This window comes from Takifugu rubripes, chromosome 17 (assembly GCF_901000725.2).
Source record: "Takifugu rubripes chromosome 17, fTakRub1.2, whole genome shotgun sequence".
Lineage (NCBI taxonomy): Eukaryota > Metazoa > Chordata > Actinopteri > Tetraodontiformes > Tetraodontidae > Takifugu > Takifugu rubripes.
The window spans coordinates 1,037,910-1,058,139 of NC_042301.1; the positions used below are offsets into that span (position 1 = coordinate 1,037,910).

At 52.9% G+C, this 20,230-nt stretch overlaps 1 protein-coding gene across 1 annotated transcript; it reads right to left on the reverse strand.

Moving 5' to 3' along the window:
* Nucleotides 1-8,363: 8,363 nt before the first annotated feature.
* Nucleotides 8,364-19,234, reverse strand: card14 (caspase recruitment domain family, member 14). Its single transcript, XM_011617267.2, has 20 exons — nt 18,902-19,234; nt 18,475-18,612; nt 18,076-18,401; nt 17,824-17,979; nt 17,622-17,741; nt 17,423-17,548; nt 17,142-17,291; nt 16,947-17,069; nt 16,710-16,810; nt 16,568-16,623; nt 16,118-16,178; nt 15,157-15,373; nt 14,961-15,087; nt 13,541-13,781; nt 13,194-13,257; nt 13,015-13,135; nt 12,312-12,476; nt 9,512-9,630; nt 9,317-9,432; nt 8,364-9,094 (listed from the first exon to the last, which is right to left on the reverse strand). Exons 1-20 carry the CDS (start codon nt 19,113-19,115, stop codon nt 8,887-8,889), a joined length of 2,949 nt encoding a protein of 982 aa, XP_011615569.2. The 5' UTR covers nt 19,116-19,234; the 3' UTR covers nt 8,364-8,886.
* Nucleotides 19,235-20,230: the final 996 nt, after the last annotated feature.

Genomic DNA, 20,230 nt, shown 5'->3' on the forward strand with positions numbered 1-20,230 from the left:
TTTTAGTCTTTATCTTAAACTGTCCATTACAGACTCACTCCTGTTTCAGGCCTCCACGGCCGATGACAGACGTGTTAAAGTAATCAATAATCGCCGTATACGTGCAGAATCCCCACGATTAGAACATCCAAAGAGACATCAAATTGTCTCATTATTTTACTGAAACGTGAAAACATCAAATATTCCCTTTTGCCAACTAAAACAATGATTTTTTCATTATGAAGAGACGTGTCCCCGACGTATTTTCAGGGGTAAATTTAAGCGCTTTTGTAAATATTTTGAGTCCCTCCCCACCCGGCCGAAGGTCAAAAACACTCGTCCAGATTTGACCTTTGACATTTACTCCTCGTTGGGCTCCTGCCCTGGCGATAGCGTGCGACCGGAGGCCGATGCTACATCCTATAATTCCAGCCTGCGGGCACACGCTGCGCCCCCCCTCAGATCTGCTTCTGCCCTCGGCTCCTTTTTGGGGCCGCGTCTGTCAAACAGGCAGCTGGTTGCTTCCATTTCCCAGGTAATCGTTGCCGTGTCAGCGTAATGGCTGCAGGCTCCCTAACAGAGGTCATTTAGTGCCCCGGTTTGGTGCTCAGGAAGATTAGGGCTGAAAGTGGGGCTTACACATCCTAATGTTACATTTTAGCTGCAATTTGGGGATATTTACAGGTTCCCTTCAATCCATGAACCCCTGCAGTCGCCCTCTCCTAAAAACCCCGGAGGAGCACTCAAGTGGCCCCCGGAGAGCCCAGATTTACAGGATCATCCGGCTGCACGTGGCCGGCGGAGGGGGAACAGATTGATTTGGTCTTGTTGGGCGGAGGCTTTGCAACAGTGAAGCACTTAGAACGGCCGCTCTCTGGTTGCTGCTCTCCTCCGCGTTCACCAGGGAGGGGGAAGTAATTAACAGCGACTTAAAATCCCTTGATGGGTTTAGTGGACAGAGGGAAGCGGGGACGGGGCTGTTCCGAGGGAGACGTTCCCTCCCTTTGTCACCGTCTACGCTGCAGTTTGGGTTGAGGGAATATTCTCAAAAGGAAAGGCTCCTGGTGTCGAATGGATCAGTAATGAAGCAGCATATTGAGGGAGCTGCTGCATTATCAAAGCCTTTTTGCATTAATGTCACCGATTGCACTCAAACTCCCCCCCCCTCCCTGATTTAGGCCTTTGTGTCCCACGTGCGGGTTTTTAACGGTGATCTTCGAGCCTTTTCTATACATCAGCTCCTATTTCCTGTTGTTTGCACTCCAATTTCCACGCCGCTAACCTGTTGACCCTCCTGAAAAGTCACAAATCAATTATAAAGACTCTCGGATACAAACATATTGAACTTCCTTCCTCGGATTCTGGCAGCGGCCGACCGATCGATGCTTCTTCCTCCTTCCGCTCCCCCGGTAAACTCTCAACACGGGTCAGCTTCTCGTCATGCTAGCGGCTGCGTGTCGGCGCTGCCAGGGAGGAGGATCGGTGCTCAACGCCGATATCAGACCAGACAATGGACCTCCTGCTGCCGGCAGAGACAACACCGTCCTCTATCCCCAGAAAACACTCATTTCCCTTCCCAGGCTAATCCTCCCTCCCAGGAGGTGTGAGCAGGAGGCTAATGAATACAGAGGAGGGGCAGCCGTCACCACACACACCACACGCATACCAGTTTACATGTGGTTGTGTCCCACAGACATACACAGCGCGCGTGTGTGTGTGTGTGTGTGTGTTATTGTTACACATTGAGCACCAAAGTGAGGACGTTTTGGGGACGTTTTGGCTGGTCCTCACAAATTCAAAGACGTGTTTGGAGGATAAAACATGGTTTTAGGGTTTAGGTCGGGGTGAGGATGCTAGTTAGTGGCTAGTGTTCAGGTAGGGAACTGGGTCATGACGGGGTTAAGCTTAGCTAGATCAGCGAGTGGGTAGAAACATGAGTGCACGTGTCACACGTCTGATAGCGAAGGTCCGTAAACGCACGTGCGCTCCAGACAGGAAGCCTCAATAAAAGCTCTCAGAATAGAAGTGATAACACGTCAATGTATGGATCCGGCCTCAGAGAGGCTGTTAGGGCCTCGCTCAGGACCGGGCCGGGCCGGGCCGGGCCGGGCCGGGCCGGGCCGGATCGATAGCCCTTGCTCTGGGTTTTAATTAGCTAATCACTGGAACAGGCTTTTAAGCGTGGTCGGCGAACGCAGTGAAAACCGGCATCGATGCCTTTGAAGGTGGCTCTTGGGTCTGGGCCGGGCCCATCCAGCCCACTCTCAGTACTTTCAGAACCTGTGATGGACACACGGAAGGATGGAGAGCAGAAGATAAAGCTGCTGCTAACGTCTCCACATCCAGAAGGTTCTGGCGCTGTTGTCTGATCCCGTTAGGGGTGTGTGTCTGTGTGTGTGTGTGTGTGTGTGTGTGTGTGTGTGTGTGTGTGTGTGTGTGTGTGTGTGTGTGTGTGATGTAATCGGCTGTAAATCAGCGTGCTGTTAGTTTAACCGAGAATAAAGAGCATAATTAACCACCGGCTCATCAATCATGTATGGATCAATGCGAGCGTACAAACCGGACGGTTCGGTACCGTTTAGCTTCCGTTACTGGGTCAGAACCGGCTTCATGAGGCTGATGGGAGCAGGAGGTGAAGGACACATCTGGGACGTGGAGAGATGGTGGAGAAGGTGATGCTGTGTGTGTGTGTGTGTGTGTGTGTGTGTGTGTGTGGTGTGTGTGTGTGTGTGTGTGTGTGTGTGTGTGTGTGTGTGTGTCTGTGTCTGTGTGTGTGTCTGTGTGGTGTGTGTGTGTGTGTGTCTGTGTGTGAGTGTGTCTGTGTGTGTCTGTGTGTGTGTGTGTGTGTGTCTGTGTGTGTGTCTGTGTGAGTGTCTGTGTCTGTGTCTGTGTGTGTCTGTGTGTGTGTCTGTGTGTGTCTGTGTGTGTCTGTGTGTGTGTCTGTGTGTGTGTGTGTCTGTGTCTGTGTGTGTCTGTGTGTGTGTCTGTGTGTGTGTGTGTCTGTGTGTGTCTGTGTGAGTGTCTGTGTCTGTGTCTGTGTGTGTCTGTGTGTGTGTCTGTGTGTGTCTGTGTGTGTCTGTGTGTGTGTCTGTGTGTGTGTGTGTCTGTGTCTGTGTGTGTCTGTGTGTGTGTCTGTGTGTGTGTGTGTCTGTGTGTGTCTGTGTGTGTCTGTGTGTGTGTCTGTGTGTGTGTGTGTCTGTGTGTGTCTGTGTGTGTGTCTGTGTGTGTCTGTGTGAGTGTCTGTGTCTGTGTCGGTGTGTGTCGGTGTGTGTCTGTGTGTGTGTGTGTGTGTGTCTGTGTGTGTCTGTGTCTGTGTCTGTGTGTGTGTGTGTGTGTGTGTGTGTGTGTGTGTGTGTACCTTGAGGCCAGGTATGAAGGGCTTTCTCAGTCTCCACTAACTTTGCCTAAAGTACAAAAACAGACAAATAAAGCAAAGGTCAAAGGTCAGATTCTGGCAGGACGAGAGGAGGTTTTCATGTGTCGGCTGAAGCAACAGGAAAGAGCGAGTGTGGCTCTCAGCGTTCTGTTTCCATGGTAACCACAGACTGTCCACATCTATACTGAGGGTTGTGAGTGTGATTCTGCTGATACAGACCGAGAAAAGACAACTGATGCAAGTCAGAGCCAACATTTAGTTCACTAACCCCCTCCCCCTCCCCTCCCCTCCCCTCTCCTCCCCTCCCCTCCCCTCTCCTCTCCTCTCCTCCCCTCCCCCTCCTCTCCTCTCCTCTCTCCTCTCCTCCCCTCCTCTCCTCTCCTCTCCTCCCCTCCCCTCCCCTCCCCTCCCCTCCTCTCCTCTCCTCTCCCCTCCCCCTCTCCTCCCCTCTCCTCTCCTCCCCTCTCCTCCCCCTCCCCTCCCCTCCCCCAGGTTATGACTTCACTGAGCCTCTTTTATGAGCTGTGATTGGTCGGCCCAGATCTCTGGAGAGGTTCTCCAAGGTATAACACATCCCAGGATCAGGTAATAAAGAAAGAACAGTGTCCATTCACACTGGAATGGGAAGGAATATGGTGTGTGTGTGTGTGTGTGTGTGTGTGTGTGTGTGTGTGTGTGTGTGTGTGTGTGTGTTGGGTGGTTGGTTGGTTAGTTCATTGCTTTAATATGATGACACCACGTTGGCTGAGGTCTGTGCTCACAGACAGAGGACACCCCCACCCAGACAAACACACACACACCAACACACACACACACCAACACACCTCCCCCCTCCCAGTTTAATAAAAGGGGCCCTTTGCTATCGTCTGATTAGAAATATCATTTCCTGACACCCATTTTTCCCTCCATTAAATTGGTCGGAGGTGCGCAGGGATCGAGTGTGTATAGGCTGATGCACACACACACACACACACACACACACACACACACACACACACACACGATGATACACACACGTACACACACAGACACACACACACGATGATACACACACGTACACACACACACGATGATACACACACGTACACACACAGACACACACACACGATGATACACACACGTACACACACAGACACACACACACGATGATACACACACGTACACACACACACGATGATACACACACGTACACACACAGACACAGCTGAACCTAGTGAGCTGCAGCAGCTTTCATCTCCAAACTGTTTGCGTCTGCTTTGATTTCTTCTTCCATGACTATAATCTCCAGCATCTTCAGCATGTGCCTCAAAGAACACACTGTCAGAAATAAAGCAGCACACACACACACGCACACACACACACACGCACACACGCACACACACACACACACGCACACACACTCAGCAGGTGACCGATATGTAACAGCGCCTGCATTGAGTGCAGCAGCTCCCATATTCGTGTTGTTGTGACCCCACCACTGAGATCACTATGAATGTTGCTATCAATTAGCGTCATCATGATTGTCCATGAGGCTAATGATCGTGTCATTTTTCACAAGCGCACGCTGGCGTTGCCGCCACAGCGACCTGATAACAATCACGATTATTAAATGCTCCATCGACGGGCGCGTGTGGGGGCGCGATTACATCATCATCATGAGGACAAACGGTCACTTTTGGAACAAAACAGACACTCGTGCATGAAGACTGAGACATGGTCCGATAACTGGGGGGGGCAATGAATGGACGAACCCTGCCGAGCAGCACCAGCCAGACAGCGCACGCACACACACACACACACACACACACACACACACACACACACACACACACACACACACACACGCTCAGCCCCTGTGGCCACAAAGGCATCTGCTGCTCACACTGATGTCATCTGGAGATAATAACCGGACCCAGCGTGGCGCCGGGCCGGAGCCACAGACCTCCCCCGTGCTGCACGGTTCTACGGAGGTGTGCCAGCCCACATCTGGGAGGAGGTGGGGGTGCAGCTGTGCACAGCTGTTCGTCCGCTGTGGTGGGCCGGTACTGGCCCAACAGTGGGCGGAGCCATCTGTCAAATGAAGCCCTGCTGCTCGCCGTGGCGTGTGTTGCCTCTATCCGGGTGTCTCGGAGGGGTAGCATCCACGGGGACCTGTTGGGGCCCCCACCACCTTCAGCTCCCCTGTAATGAAGCTTAATTTCACTGTCCACCTGTTGAGGTCACATATTGACCATATCGTTAACGTTGTGTTGATGCACTCCTACAATGGTTACCTGACCTTTTGACCCCTCTTACGTGGGAACAGCAGCGTGACGATTTTTCCTAATTTAACCTGATGATGTCTGATGCATCTTCACCAGCACCGTGCACATTTCCTTCCGACCCGGACCGGGACGCACAGAGAAAGATACACTTCCAGCACGTGTGCAGCCCATAATGCTCCTAATGGAGAGCACCACAACACCACATCAGGTTACCACAGGGTCGACCACTCTGGCCATAATTCTCCTCCCCACCGTGATCTTCTCCCATCCCGCTGCAGCGAGGCTGAAACCAGAGAGCCAACCAGAGGAATCCAGTTACATTTGACAGGAACTGGGCTCCACCATCGGGCTCTGGAGGGGCTGAGAGGCTCGGTTCTGCCATTCGGACCCGTGCAAGTGGGAGGGTGATGAAGTGGGCTGTGGAGGAGCCCTCTTCCTGTCTTCTGAGTGACACACTCAGCCTCTCTCCTTTTCATTGTGTTCATTATCTGCTGTCGCGCACATCTCCTCCTTCCCATTACGGTGCTTCATCCACGTCTCCGTCCGGCTCGATCGGCGGCTCCTCTCCGCTCAGAGCCGCTGACATCATCACGCTCGCTGCTGGTGGAGAGCAGGAGGCAGGAAGAGCAAGAAATCAAATTGTCTCTAATTCCCCCCGACAGCCACTTCAGCCTGTCTGTCTTTACCTGCATCCTTGAGGGGGGAGGGGGGAGGGAGGGAGGAGGAGGATGGGGGTTGGGGTGGGTTGGTGGTGTGTGTGTGTGTGTGTGTGTGTGTGTGTGTGGGGGGGGGGGGGTCGAGTGCCGTTGGCTGCAGGCGGATTCTGACTCTTTGTGCTTCTTGTGTGATCAACCTGAAGCTCAGACCTCACATTGGCATGAAATGAACACACACACACACACACACACACACACACACACACACACACACACACACACACACACACACACACACTCACACACACACACACAGGATTTCCAACCAGAACTAACAAACGAAGCTGACTGATCTGATATGTGAGATGGAGTTTGCATGTTTTTGGCATTTTTCTCAATGTGTGTGTGTGTGTGTGTGTGTGTGTGTGTGATGAGGAGTCAGTGGTGCTTATCTGAAGGCTCCATTTAGGAGAGTTTTACAGCTCAGAATTTCATAATCTCTTAAAATGAGGTAATAAGAGGAGCCAGTGACATCATCATCATCATCATCACCATCATCATCATCATCATCATCATCACCATCATCACCATCATCATCACCATCATCATCATCATCATCATCACCATCATCATCATCATCATCACCATCATCATCATCATCATCACCACCATCATCATCATCATCATCACCATCATCATCATCATCATCACCATCACCATCATCACCATCATCATCATCATCATCATCATCATCACCATCATCATCATCATCATCCTCAGACGTGGTGATTAATCAAGACGTCTCCAACAATGATGCTTCAGTGCAGGCGGCTGTAAAACGGACACATGCTCCTCTGCATATTACTCATTTAAATCTAGATTTTATTGTATTTATTCATTGTGTTTAAACTGCTCTGAAATCAAGTTTACTTAAAGACGTTAAGCTCTGCACATCTGTCCTTGATCATCTGTTCTAAATATTGTTACTTTCCATTGTACTGTTACTGATATCATTATTATTGTTATTAAAACATAAAGGAAACAGAATAAAAGCTAAAATTAAGATGTGAGTGTCTTTAAAATGCTTCCGCTACGTTTCTGAAACACCACCTGTCGTAACAATGCTAATAACAATGCTAATAACAATGCTAATAACAATGCTAATAACAGTGAAACCAACCCCATGATGCTTGTGCATAAGTGAATAATCTAAGGTGAATGTGTGAATGCATTAATTTTGGCTTTTAATTAGAGCATCTGAGATGACGAACGTTCAATTAAATAATCAACTTGTGGCCAAACAGGAAACATCATGTGATGCATGAGAACATTATAAACAGACATTAAAACAGCATTTCTCAAAGGACAGAAAGAAAAGCTTGAAAGAAGTATGAAATGGTTCCTGCTCCTAGCGCACAAAAGGCCTCTGAAAGTAAATGTACGAGGGCACCCAAACGCACCACACATGCAAATAGTGCACGTAACAGTGGGTGAGTGCACGTAACAGTGGGTGAGTGCACGTAACACACGTCCGGCTCAGATCTCCACCCTGAATCAAAACAAAAACATCAAAATAGACAGAAAGAATCACAGTATGCTCGTGGGTGTGTGCACGTGTGTGTGTGCACGTGTGTGTGTGCACGTGTGTGTGTGCACGTGTGTGTGCAGCCTATGAAGAATGACATGGATCCAGTAGATGTGCATGTAATCATCATTAGTCTCTGCCTCCCCGACTATAATGGACCCTGACAACGCACAAATCACCAGAGTGGTTTCCCAGCAACAGCAGGGAGGCGTTGGGAGGAGTTAATGCCCAAAAACATTGATTCTGTGCTACACTTCAAAGCCCCTCAGCGCGAGTCAATTCTTACAGTAGCACCAAAGGGGGGGGGGGGGGGGGGGGTTCCATTGATGATTCCTGTTAGCAGTAAAATAAACGGCTGAAGGCGCGCGAGTAACCGATGAGCGATAAAGGTGCTTCGGACTCAGATCAAAGCGGTGCCTCTTCCAGGAACCATATCCCCCTTTAGAACCACTCCCTCCAGCCACTTCTGTCTCTCCGTCTCCCCCTTGTGGCCACTGCGTAAAGTGCTCGATTTTATTTCCTTTTTTTCCATCCCACAACTTTTCAAAACCAACAGGCAAGAAGAATGTTAGCCACATTAGCACCGACTATCATATGTGGCAGGTAAATGTGTTCTGGAGAGAATAACAGGTAGGTTCTTTACTCACATTATTTACATTCATGAACATTCACATTAACTTATTCAAATAACCTCCAGGTTCTCAACAATTCACACAATGTTATGAGAGTAGTTATTATTATTATTCTATTACCATAGAAAGAGGTTATAGCAGAGAAGACGACCTAATCATTTTATCTTCTTTATGACACATTTGCGATCACATAAAACTGCAATGACAGAATCTGATGACAGAAAATCCCTCACGGTGGGAAAACGACAGGGAGAGACGACGGCGCCGCTCTAAACCTTCCTCAGCTCAAAGAAAAGCCTCAACGTGCTCAGGCTCTCCAGCAGGTATCACAGATACATACTCGGGTTTACAAAACGTCCGCTTGTAAAGTGTTAGAGATGCTAAAGTTCTGGTTTCACCACAGGTCCGGCTCCACCCACACGATCCTCCTCTGCTCCTCCCAGATGGCGGTGCGCAGACGGGTCAGCAGGGAGTTCTGGTCGCACCAGGAGTCCGGATCCACGCTGCGGTACAGACAGGGCAGCTTGTCCAGCAGCGGCTCCTCGTTCTGGGAGCAGGTCAGCAGCTGCTCCTCCGACCGGGCCTGGCGCTGCAGCTTGGACCTGCGGGTGGATCAGGAAGCTCATCAGCATCCCACCGGAGCGCCGCCACCCTCAAACGGGCTCACTCCTGGTTCTGAGGGTCTCCAAGAGGAGCTTGGGGGCAGAGCCTTCAGAGCCCCGTGTGAGGACGTGCCCCTGGGCTTTCTGTTACCATGGTAACCTTCTTCCATGGAGACAGACACTAATGCACGAGCGCGGCCGCAGGTGCACGAGCGCGTTTACCTGAGTTTCCGAGCACTTCTTGCAGACTGGCTGACGAAGATGATGATGGGGAAAACCTTGGCCCGGTGCAGGCGCCGCACACAGTCCAGCCCCAGAGGCAGCACACAGTGGATCCCCTGTGGGGCAGGAGAAGACGTGACACGTGCTGCGTGTTCGGCGTCACGATGATGATGATGATGATGGTGATGCACAGACCTTCTTCATCACGTTCTCGACACTCTTCAGGGTGTAGCAGTGGCTGGATCCCTGTTCAAACTCCTCCAGGATCTCAGCCCTCTGCAGCTGAGCTGCGTGTTCACTGGGGCTCAGCACCTCTGTCAAAACATTATGAAACATTATTTATGGGATAGACTGGCAGGGATCATTATTAAAGCCTCTATCTCATCTCCTTCGGCAACAGCGCCCCCTAGCGGCAGCGCCGTGTTAATGCGGCCGTTCAAGAGCCGGAAGCTGCGCAAACAGACTGAATCTGATAAAGATCATGGGGAATAAAGGGTGATAAAGGGTAATAAAGGGTAATAAAGGGGAATAAAGGGTGATAAAGGGTAATAAAGTGGAATAAAGGGGAATAAAGGGTGATAAAGGGGAATAAAGGGGAATAAAGGGTGATAAAGGGGAATAAAGGGTAATAAAGGGCCAGAAAAGACCGAATTGTTCCCACAGGCGGTGGAGTTGGGAGGTTGGTCCCAGTCCCCCCTTCTCATGGTCCCAGTACCCCCTTCTCATGGTCCCAGTACCCCCCTTCTCATGGTCCCAGTACCCCCCTTCTCATGGTCCCAGTCCCCCCCTTCTCATCGTCCCAGTAACCACTTCTCATAGTCCCAGTACCCCCCTTTTAATGGTCCCAGTACCCCCTTCTCATGGTCCCAGTACCCCCCTTCTCATGGTCCCAGTACCACCCTTCTCATGGTCCCAGTACCCCCTTCTCATAGTCCCAGTCCCCCCTTCTCATGGTCCCCAGTACCCGCTTCTCATGGTTCCAGTACCCCCCTTTTAATGGTCCCAGTACCCCCCTTCTCATGGTCCCAGTCCCCCCTTCTCATGGTCCCAGTCCCCCCCTTCTCATGGTCCCAGTAACCACTTCTCATAGTCCCAGTACCCCCTTCTCATGGTCCCAGTACCCCCCTTTTAATGGTCCCAGTACCCCCTTCTCATGGTCCCAGTACCCCCCTTCTCATGGTCCTAGTACCCCCTTCTCATGGTCCCAGTACCCCCCTTTTAATGGTCCCAGTCCCCCCTTCTCATGGTCCCCAGTACCCCCTTCTCATGGTTCCAGTACCCCCCTTCTCATGGTACCAGTACCCCCTTCCCATGGTGCCAGTACTCCCCTTCTCATGGTCCCAGTACACCCTTCTCATGGTCCCAGTACCCCCCTTTTAATGGTCCCAGTCCCCCCCTTCTCATGGTCCCAGTAACCACTTCTCATAGTCCCAGTACCCCCTTCTCATGGTCCCAGTACCCCCCTTCTCATGGTCCCAGTACCCCCCTTCTCATAGTCCCAGTACCCCCTTCTCATGGTCCCAGTACCACCCTTCTCATGGTCCCAGTCCCCCCTTCTCATGGTCCCCAGTACCCCCCTTCTCATGGTCCAGTACCCCCCTTTTAATGGTCCCAGTACCCCCCTTCTCATGGTCCCCAGCACCCCCTTCTCATGGTTCCAGTACCCCCCTTCTCATGGTACCAGTACCCCCTTCCCATGGTCCCAGTACTCCCCTTCTCATGGTCCCAGTACACCCTTCTCATGGTCCCAGTACCCCCCTTTAATGGTCCCAGTACCCCCCTTCTCATGGTCCTAGTACCCCCTTCTCATGGTCCCAGTACCCCCCTTTTAATGGTCCCAGTCCCCCCTTCTCATGGTCCCCAGTACCCCCTTCTCATGGTTCCAGTACCCCCCCTTCTCATGGTACCAGTACCCCCTTCCCATGGTGCCAGTACTCCCCTTCTCATGGTCCCAGTACACCCTTCTCATGGTCCCAGTACCCCCCTTTTAATGGTCCCCGTACCCCCCTTCTCATGGTCCCAGTACCCCCCTTCTCATGGTCCCAGTACCCCCCTTCTCATGGTCCCAGTACTCCCCTTCTCATGGTCCCAGTACTCCCCTTCTCATGGTCCCAGTACCACCCTTCTCATGGTCCCAGTACCCCCTTCTCATGGTCCCAGTACTCCCCTTCTCATGGTCCCAGTACCACCCTTCTCATGGTCCCAGTACCCCCCTTTTAATGGTCCCCGTACCCCCCTTCTCATGGTCCCAGTACCACCCTTCTCATGGTCCCAGTACCCCCTTCTCATGGTCCCAGTACCCCCTTCTCATGGTCCATGGACAGTCCTCAGGAACACCAGACTGTTCTAGGAACTATCAGTTAGCATCCATCTCCAAGGAGACCAGGCATGGAGAAAACTGGAGAAGTAAGCTAAGCAGTGAACAGGTGAACCACCCAAGTGAAATACTCCTTCAGCTCCACTCAGTTCGTGAAGCGTCTGGGTACCAAAGAGTTAACTTTAAACCTCGAACAAAGCCTTTTGTCCTGACATATAAGCCGCTCATTATGAGATGTAGAACGCCTCATTTGATCCTTTGACCAGAAGTCTGGCCCTTCTAGTCCTGCAGGGTTCCTGCTGACATCACTGGCAACAGGTGAACAGGAAGCCACCTGTGTGTTAGCAGAAGCGCTAATGCTAGCTAGCCTCACTGGTCAAACGAGCGTAAACGTGCGCGAGTCCTCCCGAGTCCCCCTCCCGGTCACCGGTCCAGGGTCTCTTTTCAACCATCTCAACTGAACCTGGTGTTGACGTTCACCTCCAGCGAGATCTCTTTTGTATTACGGCTTTTCCATCTCGTGAGGAGCAGGTGTGCGTCGCGCACTAGTGCACGCTGGGTAATGTAGTTTAGCCATGGGAGTACGTCAATCAGGAAGTGCAAAGAGAGAAACGACACCTTTGTGACGTCCATAAATATACAGATCTGAGTAAATATACTTCCTGGTCAGTTTCTTACCAGGAGTGCAGAGCTGGAAGCCCTGCCAGCCAGCCAGCTTCTTGTCCAGGACCCGTCCCAGGACGGTGGGCAGCAGCAGGACGGGCCGGCACACGGGCGGGTAGTGAGGGGTGACGAGCGTGTACGGCATGAGGGACACGCAGCTCTTGGCTGTGGCTGCATCGCCTACATGGGAAAGGAGCCACGTTTTGAGGAGGGTCGGGGCCATGAAAGCACCATGAAAGCGGCATGAAAGCACCATGAAAGCGGCATGAAAGCACCATGAAAGCAGCATGAAAGCACCATGAAAGCGGCATGAAAGCACCATGAAAGCAGCATGAAAGCGCCATGAAAGCAGCATGAAAGCAGCATGAAAGCGCCATGAAAGCAGCATGAAAGCGCCATGAAAGCAGCATGAAAGCAGCATGAAAGCAGCATGAAAGCAGCATGAAAGCGCCATGGAAGCACCATTAAAGTGCCATGAAAGCACCATGAAAGCAACATGAAAGCAACATGAAAGCATTATCAAAGCGCCATGAAAGCAGCATGAAAGCGCCATGAACACGCCATGAAAGCACCATGAAAGCAGCATGAAAGCAGCATGAAAGCAGCATGAAAGCAGCATGAAAGCAGCATGAAAGCGCCATGAAAGCGCCATGAAAGCAGCATGAAAGCACCACGAAAGCAGCATGAAAGCAGCATGAAAGCAGCATGAAAGCACTACCTGGGTCGGCGCTCTTGCTCTTTTCGTTCTCCACACTGACCCACAGCGGGTTCCGACCCGGACGCCCGGTGCTGACAATCCTCACCGCCTTCTGCTTGTTTTGAGCCTCCTCTTGGAAACCCTGCCAGGAACGTGTCAGCTGGAGGATCTTCATGGTGGACGTGATTCTTTTTTCTTACCTTTTGAGGCTTCTTTGTCTGGAAGCTCATGTTCTCAAGCGCTTGGATTAAGAGTCTCTGTGCCCTGCAGCCAAGAATAGAAACCTCAGATCGTTACTTCTGTTCATATTATGGGATGTTGAATCTCCAGTACTGGAGCTGGAACACTTCACGATAGTCAACAAAAGGACTGAACACTTCTTTCCATCGTGAGTCACTGGAGTCGCTACTGGTTCAGCAACATATTCAACTACTTTATCACACGCCAGCAATCTTCTTAAATTCCATGACGTCAGATTCTGCATTTAAATTCTCAAGGCTCTTTAAAAAGACTTGCTGGGCCGGCAGCTTCCCGCTCCAGAACAAACCTGTAGTAATTGGGCACAGTTCCACTCTGGAGGTCCAGCAGCTGGCAGGGGTGGACCTGGCTGGCGTGCCACGAGTCCTCGGCACCAGGGGGCTGCGTGTTGGTCACGTGAAGAATGTCGTTGCAGAACACAGCCAAGGACCCGCTGGAGCCAGCAGCCAGCGACATGTTGACCCGAACGTAGAAGGAGTCTCCGGACGAGGCCTCGTTGTTCTGCAGCTGCTGCAGCAGCACCTCGTAATCTGCAGGCAGACGGGAGAACATCCAGGACAGCTAGCTGGTTGGTGGCGTAGCTAACTGGTTGGTGGCGTAGCTAACTGGTTGGTGGCGTAGCTAACTGGTTGGTGGCGTAGCTAGCTGGTTGGTGGCGCAGCTAACTGGTTGGTGGCGTAGCTAACTGGTTGGTGGCGTAGCTAGCTGGTTGGTGGCGTAGCTAACTGGTTGGTGGCGTAGCTAGCTGGTTGGTGGCGTAGCTAACTGGTTGGTGGCGTAGCTAGCTGGTTGGTGGCGTAGCTAACTGGTTGGTGGCGTAGCTAGCTGGTTGGTGGCGTAGCTAACTGGTTGGTGGCGTAGCTAGCTGGTTGGTGGTGTAGCTCACTGGTTGGTGGCGTAGCTAACTGGTTGGTGGCGTAGCTAGCTGGTTGGTGGCGTAGCTAGCTGGTTGGTGGCGTAGCTAACTGGTTGGTGGCGTAGCTAGCTGGTTGGTGGCGTAGCTAACTGGTTGGTGGCGTAGCTAGCTGGTTGGTGGCGTAGCTAACTGGTTGGTGGCGTAGCTAGCTGGTTGGTGGCGTAGCTAACTGGTTGGTGATGTAGCTAGCTGGTTGGTGGCGTAGCTAACTGGTTGGGGGCGTAGCTAACTGGTTGGTGGTGTAGCTAACTGGTTGGTGGTGTAGCTAACTGGTTGGTGGCGTAGCTAACTGGTTGGTGGCGTAGCTAACTGGTTGGTGGTGTAGCTAACTGATTGGTGGTGTAGCTAACTGGTTGGTGGCGTAGCTAACTGGCTGGTGGCGTAGCTCACTGGTTGGTGGTGTAGCTAACTGGTTGGTGGCGTAGCTAACTGGTTGGTGGTGTAGCTAACTGATTGGTGGTGTAGCTAACTGGTTGGTGGCGTAGCTAACTGGCTGGTGGTGTAGCTCACTGGTTGGTGGCGTAGCTAACTGGTTGGTGGCGTAGCTAACTGGTTGGTGGTGTAGCTAACTGGTTGGTGGTGTAGCTACAGTGTGAGCTGTGAGAAATCTGGCGGATAATGAAAGCTGGTCACCAGCCTGAGAACAGCTGATATCAGCTCTGTAATCTCGTGCATGTTAGCATCACGCCAGACGTGGTCATAAACATTTATGTCCAGGGAAATTTCCGGCGGCTGCCCTTTGGCTGCTGTTTTCCATGTAACATTCATCAGACAGACACGGCGGGGGGCCTACCAGCCTGCCGGGGCCGGACGGAGAGGTGGCAGAGGCCTGTGACCTGGCCCAGAGCCCACATGGCTTCCTCCAACGTGGAGTCCTCCAGCATCATCCTCAGAGACTTCTGGTTCTGCTCATATTTCACCTGTTGAACACCACCATCAAAAGAGGAGCCTCCTCACGGGCAATAAAGTCGGGCATTAGAGAGACCCACCTCCACCACCTGAGCCCCGGGGCTGATGCCCACAGTGTGGGCGGGGCTGCCCTCCGTCACCTGGTGCACAAACACCCCCGTCTTGTTGCCCCCGACCAGCGTCAGCTGCCCCAGCAGCTTCTCTCCCTGGAAGGAGATGGTGAGCACTCGGCCGTTGACGCGGATCGCTTTAGCACGAGAGCGCATGAGGAAGGGAGGGGCCGCGGGTCTGGAGAGGCTGGGGGAGAGCGGGCGCTCGTTAGTGCACGTGGAAATCAGCGCACGTGGAAATCAGCGCACGTGGAAATCAGCGCACGTGGAAACTCCACGGCAACGCTTCCTGACATCTGCTGACGTCATGAGTCCCATCTGGCTGTGCAGGTGTGTTCAGGTGTGATTTAACACGTGTGTGTCCATCCTGTGTGTGATTAATCATGTGTGTGTCCATCCTGTGTCTGATTAATCATGTGTGTGTCCATCCTGTGTGTGATTAATCATGTGTGTGTCCATCCTGTGTCTGATTAATCATGTGTGTGTCCATCCTGTGTGTGATTAATCATGTGTGTGTCCATCCTGTGTCTGATTAATCATGTGTGTGTCCATCCTGTGTGTGATTAATCATGTGTGTGTCCATCCTGTGTCTGATTAATCATGTGTGTGTCCATCCTGTGTCTGATTAATCATGTGTGTGTCCATCCTGTGTCTGATTAATCATGTGTGTGTCCATCCTGTGTGTGATTAATCATGTGTGTGTCCATCCTGTGTGTGATTAAACATGTGTGTGTCCATACTGTGTGCGATTAAACATGTGTGTGTCCATCCTGTGTGTGATTAAACATGTGTGTGTCCATCCTGTGTGTGATTAAACATGTGTGTGTCCATCCTGTGTGTGATTAATCACGTGTGTGTCCATCCTGTGTGTGATTAATCACGTGTGTGTCCATCCTGTGTGTGATTTAACACGTGTGTGTGACTGTCTCACCACTCAGTCCTGGGGCTTCTGGAGCAGGACAGTTTGGGCCTCTGCTTGTCGTCTGTTTCCACTAAACAAAAGAAATTCATGTTTAATCATCAATGATTTTCCTTCTCTGGACTGAAAAAAAAGGATCTAAACTCCTGATCCGCTCTGTGAATCCGGTGCCGGGTTTTTGTTCTTGCCCTCTCGAGGCTCACCTGTGTATCTGAACCTGAGCGTCTCTGCGCTTCCCCGTATTTTCCTGCCTTTGCAGCCGCCTCCTCCACCCGGAGTTTCCAGCCCGTCGCGTTTCTCTTTTTTTTTCCTGCCTCGTTTGCTGAGTTTTGGTCATTTATTTTAACTCACTTTGACTCATGATTTTGTGTCTTTCACTGTTAACTTAGGGTCCCAGCAGCTGCTACTACACACACACACACACACACACACACACACACACACACACACACACACACACACCGTTGTGCAGGAACACAAAGTCGTCCATCAGACAGTCGCTCTCCTCTGCTTCAACACTGCGAGAGAAGCAAGAGAAGCTTCATTATGTGACTCAGGTGTCTCACTGTCACTGTGAGACGCGTCTGTGCGTCCTGTAACACACCTGCTGTCTGCACACCCAGCTTCCTCCCGCCTGCGGAGAGACTCCGGGCCCGGGGGCTCCACCTTCCTGGATCGGATGCTACTCATCGCTACATCTTCACACTGTGAACAGTCAGTAAGGGATTCAGTTAGAGGGAATCAGACAGACAGGCAGACAGACAGACAGACAGACAGACAGACAGACAGGCAGACAGGCAGACAGGCAGGCAGACAGACAGACAGACAGACAGACAGGCACCTCTGACATGCAGAGACTGGCTGTCAGGGGGTTGAGTGCGTCCATGCGACAGAGGCGGCGCCGGCCGGGCCCCTGCGCCTCCTCGGAGCTGCTGCTCAGGCGCTGCCAGTCCAGGTCTGCGTCCTGTGGGGGAGACGCAGAGCAGCATGAGCACGTGACAGAGGAGGCGGCCCGGCGGCTCCCGTCCGACGTTACCTCGAAGCTCCGCCGCTGCTCCTCGGAGCCTCCTCGAGTCCGAGCCGAGAAGAGCCGCTCTTGGAGCTCCATCAGCTGAGACCTCAGGCCGTCTTTCTCCGCCAGGACCCGGGCGATCATGGCCTGGGCTTCGTCTCTGGACAGGTAGGCCTGAAAGGTGCAGGCATCATCTGACCGTCTTTACTTCCACATGTTACCGATGAGACTTTATAGTCCTGTATTGTCCCTGGTTCCTGCGGTTTAAAGCTGCCACCTTCATCGAGCAGTTACCCGAACGTTACCTGGTCTCGCTCTGCCAGCAGCTCCCTCATCTGGGCCTGGATCACCGTGTTCTTCTGCTGCTGCAGGTTGCAGTCCTGAGTCAGCTGCTGCACCTCCAGAGTCAGGTTCTCCTTCTCCTCCAACAGCTGGATGCACGGAGAAGGTGTGAAGATCATACCGCCAGATTAGCTCCAACGCTACCATGAGATCAAACCGTACCGCGTGTTTCTCTGCCAGCAGCTTCTCGTTGTCCTCCCTGGAACACCTGAGCTGCTCTGCGAGCTCCACCTGGCTGTCTACGGCCTCCGCCAGGTCCTGGGCCAGGATGTCCTGACGAGCCTGGCAGGAACACAGCAGCAGATGAGTCTCGAGAGGACGGGACGACGGTCCACCGACCAGGACGCCTCCTCCCCGTCCTCACCGGATCCAGCTTCTCCACTTTGACCAGCTGGCAGCGCAGGCTCCTCACTTCCTCCTCCAGCTGGGCCTCAGCAGGGGGGCCACACCGGAGCGAGTGCCGCTGCTGGAACTCGTTCTGGATCTGAGCCTTCTGCAGGTCAGTCTGCAGCTGGTACACCTGAGGGCAGCAGACGTGAGGCTTTCTACCCCCAAAATGGACGCCCGTGTGTGTGTGTGTGTGTGTGTGTGTGTGTGTGTGTGTGGCATCACTGACCTGGAGGTTGAGGTCGTGCAGGCGCATGTTGAGGGCGGACTTCTCCTCCACGGCTGCCGTGTAGCGCATGTAAAGGTCGCACTTCTCGTCCTTCAGCCTGGTGACCTCCTTGTGCGCGGAGGTCAGGTGTCTCCGCACGCGCTCGTTCTCCGACTGAAGGCGGCGGCACTTCTCCTCCTGCCCCACGACCTGCCGGAGCTCCGCCTCCAGCGAGGCGGCGCGCGCGCCCGCCCTGCTGGCCTCGCAGCGCGCCTCCTGCAGCTCCTTCTGCATCCCCGTCACCGCTCTGACCAGGTACTCGGTCAGCTCCGAGTACTTGATCAGCCCTGCGGGCAGAGGGTCGCGCTCACACGTGCACACGGAGGCAGGAATGGAAACTTACGCCTGGAGGAGACGCACCACTGAATCGGGACGGTTCGGTGCTGGGTTTGTGTCCCGTGGCCTGAGTGTACAGCGTCGGGTAATGGATCATCAGGCTCTCCAGCAAGGCCACAGCACCGTTCCTGCCCTGGGTCCTCAGCAGGTCCAGCATGTAGCCTGCAGGGAGGAGAGGACCACATCTGGGTTAGGGTTAGTAGTGCTGGTTAGGACAGAGGAAGACCCAGGACCAGGTCCGGGTACGAGCCTGCATTTGGAAGACCTGGGCCACATTTAACAAAGTTGGCAAAGCTCCAGCTCTGGGGCGGGAGCAGAACCGCTCGTGCTCCGAGGTTCAGCGGGTCGTAGATTAACATTCGGTTTAATATTCCTATTCATCCCTTAAAACATCAAAGGAAACCCAAGGGATTTTCCGAATCCTAAACCAAGAAAGAGAGAGGAGTCTTACTGGTTCTCATGCTCCGGTTGGTGAGGTTGTGACAGGAGAGGATCTCGTCTTCGTCCATCTCTGTGAGGACCCTGGCCTGGCGCAGGTACGGGATCAGGATGCAGGGGCGCACCCCCAGGGAGATCCGGTGGCGGTTGTCATTGATTAGCTCCCAGAGTTCCTCCTCACCCATCTCTTTCAGGTCCGGACCTCCAGGGACGCACTCGGCCGCCATGGCGTGAGCTTCCTGGTGTCTGCCCCCCTGCTGTGGACCGCACACCCTCAGCAGCTGGTTACTGGAGCGTGACCGAAGAGTAGGACTGACGGGAAGAGACAAAAATGCCAGTTATGGGGCGGGCTGTGGCCACGCCCCGGGGCAGCGCGCCGCAGTCTGTGTTTATCTGTGGGCGTACAACAAAACCTGTAAGACAAGACCTGTGTGAAGCAGCGGGGACACACACACACGCACACGCACACACACACACACACACACACACACACACACACACAGACACACACACACGCTGTTGGTGCTCAGGGGTTCATGGGGGGCAGCAGGGTCTGGAGGGGAGCAGGTAGAGGTGTCGCATGAGTTCCGCCTCTTTAATAATTCCTAATCAGAGAACAGCAAACACACGACACTCCGCTGACAGGAGTAAACACTGAGGTGCAAAGTCCCCCCGGAGACGAGGAAATAAGCCCGGCGAGGGCTGCCGGGACGCATGTGGGCTCATGTTCTACCCAAACAGACGGGAGTTGTTAACTTACTGCTAATGATGTCAGCAGCTCATTTTAAAACGTTGTGTGTTTGAAATCTGCTCAGAGGTCAAACAATCAAGCGACCCCAACACACGGACGCACAGATGAGGCGGCGGTCGGAGCACGTTGGACCCGGGCCAGACCGGGCCAGACCGGCGGCTCAGAACACGGACACAGACCCGGGATCGGGCCCCAAGTCTCCGCCGGTGCTGCTGGCTGAGGGAGCGTTCCAGCGTTGCGTAACCCGACCCAACAGCTGCTTATCTCCAGCACATGAGGTCAGACTGTTTACAACACAACACCTGTGGGGTTTCCCAACAGGTTTCCAAGGGCCGACGCAATTGGAGAGAAACATTATCACGAAAAGGTCGGTTTAGAGAAGAACACAAACCTTTATATAGCAGAAGGAAGTGGCTTATGTATGGAACACAGCTCACCCTGCCCTCAGCCCACAAGAGCGGTTCTACTGGAACGGCAACAAATTTGATGCATCATGACCTAACGAACGAGGATGGTTGGAGGGTGTGACGTCATCACCTGGAGGCGGAGCCTCCTCCGGTGGTTGGTAAATCTAAAAAGGCTCTTCTGCAT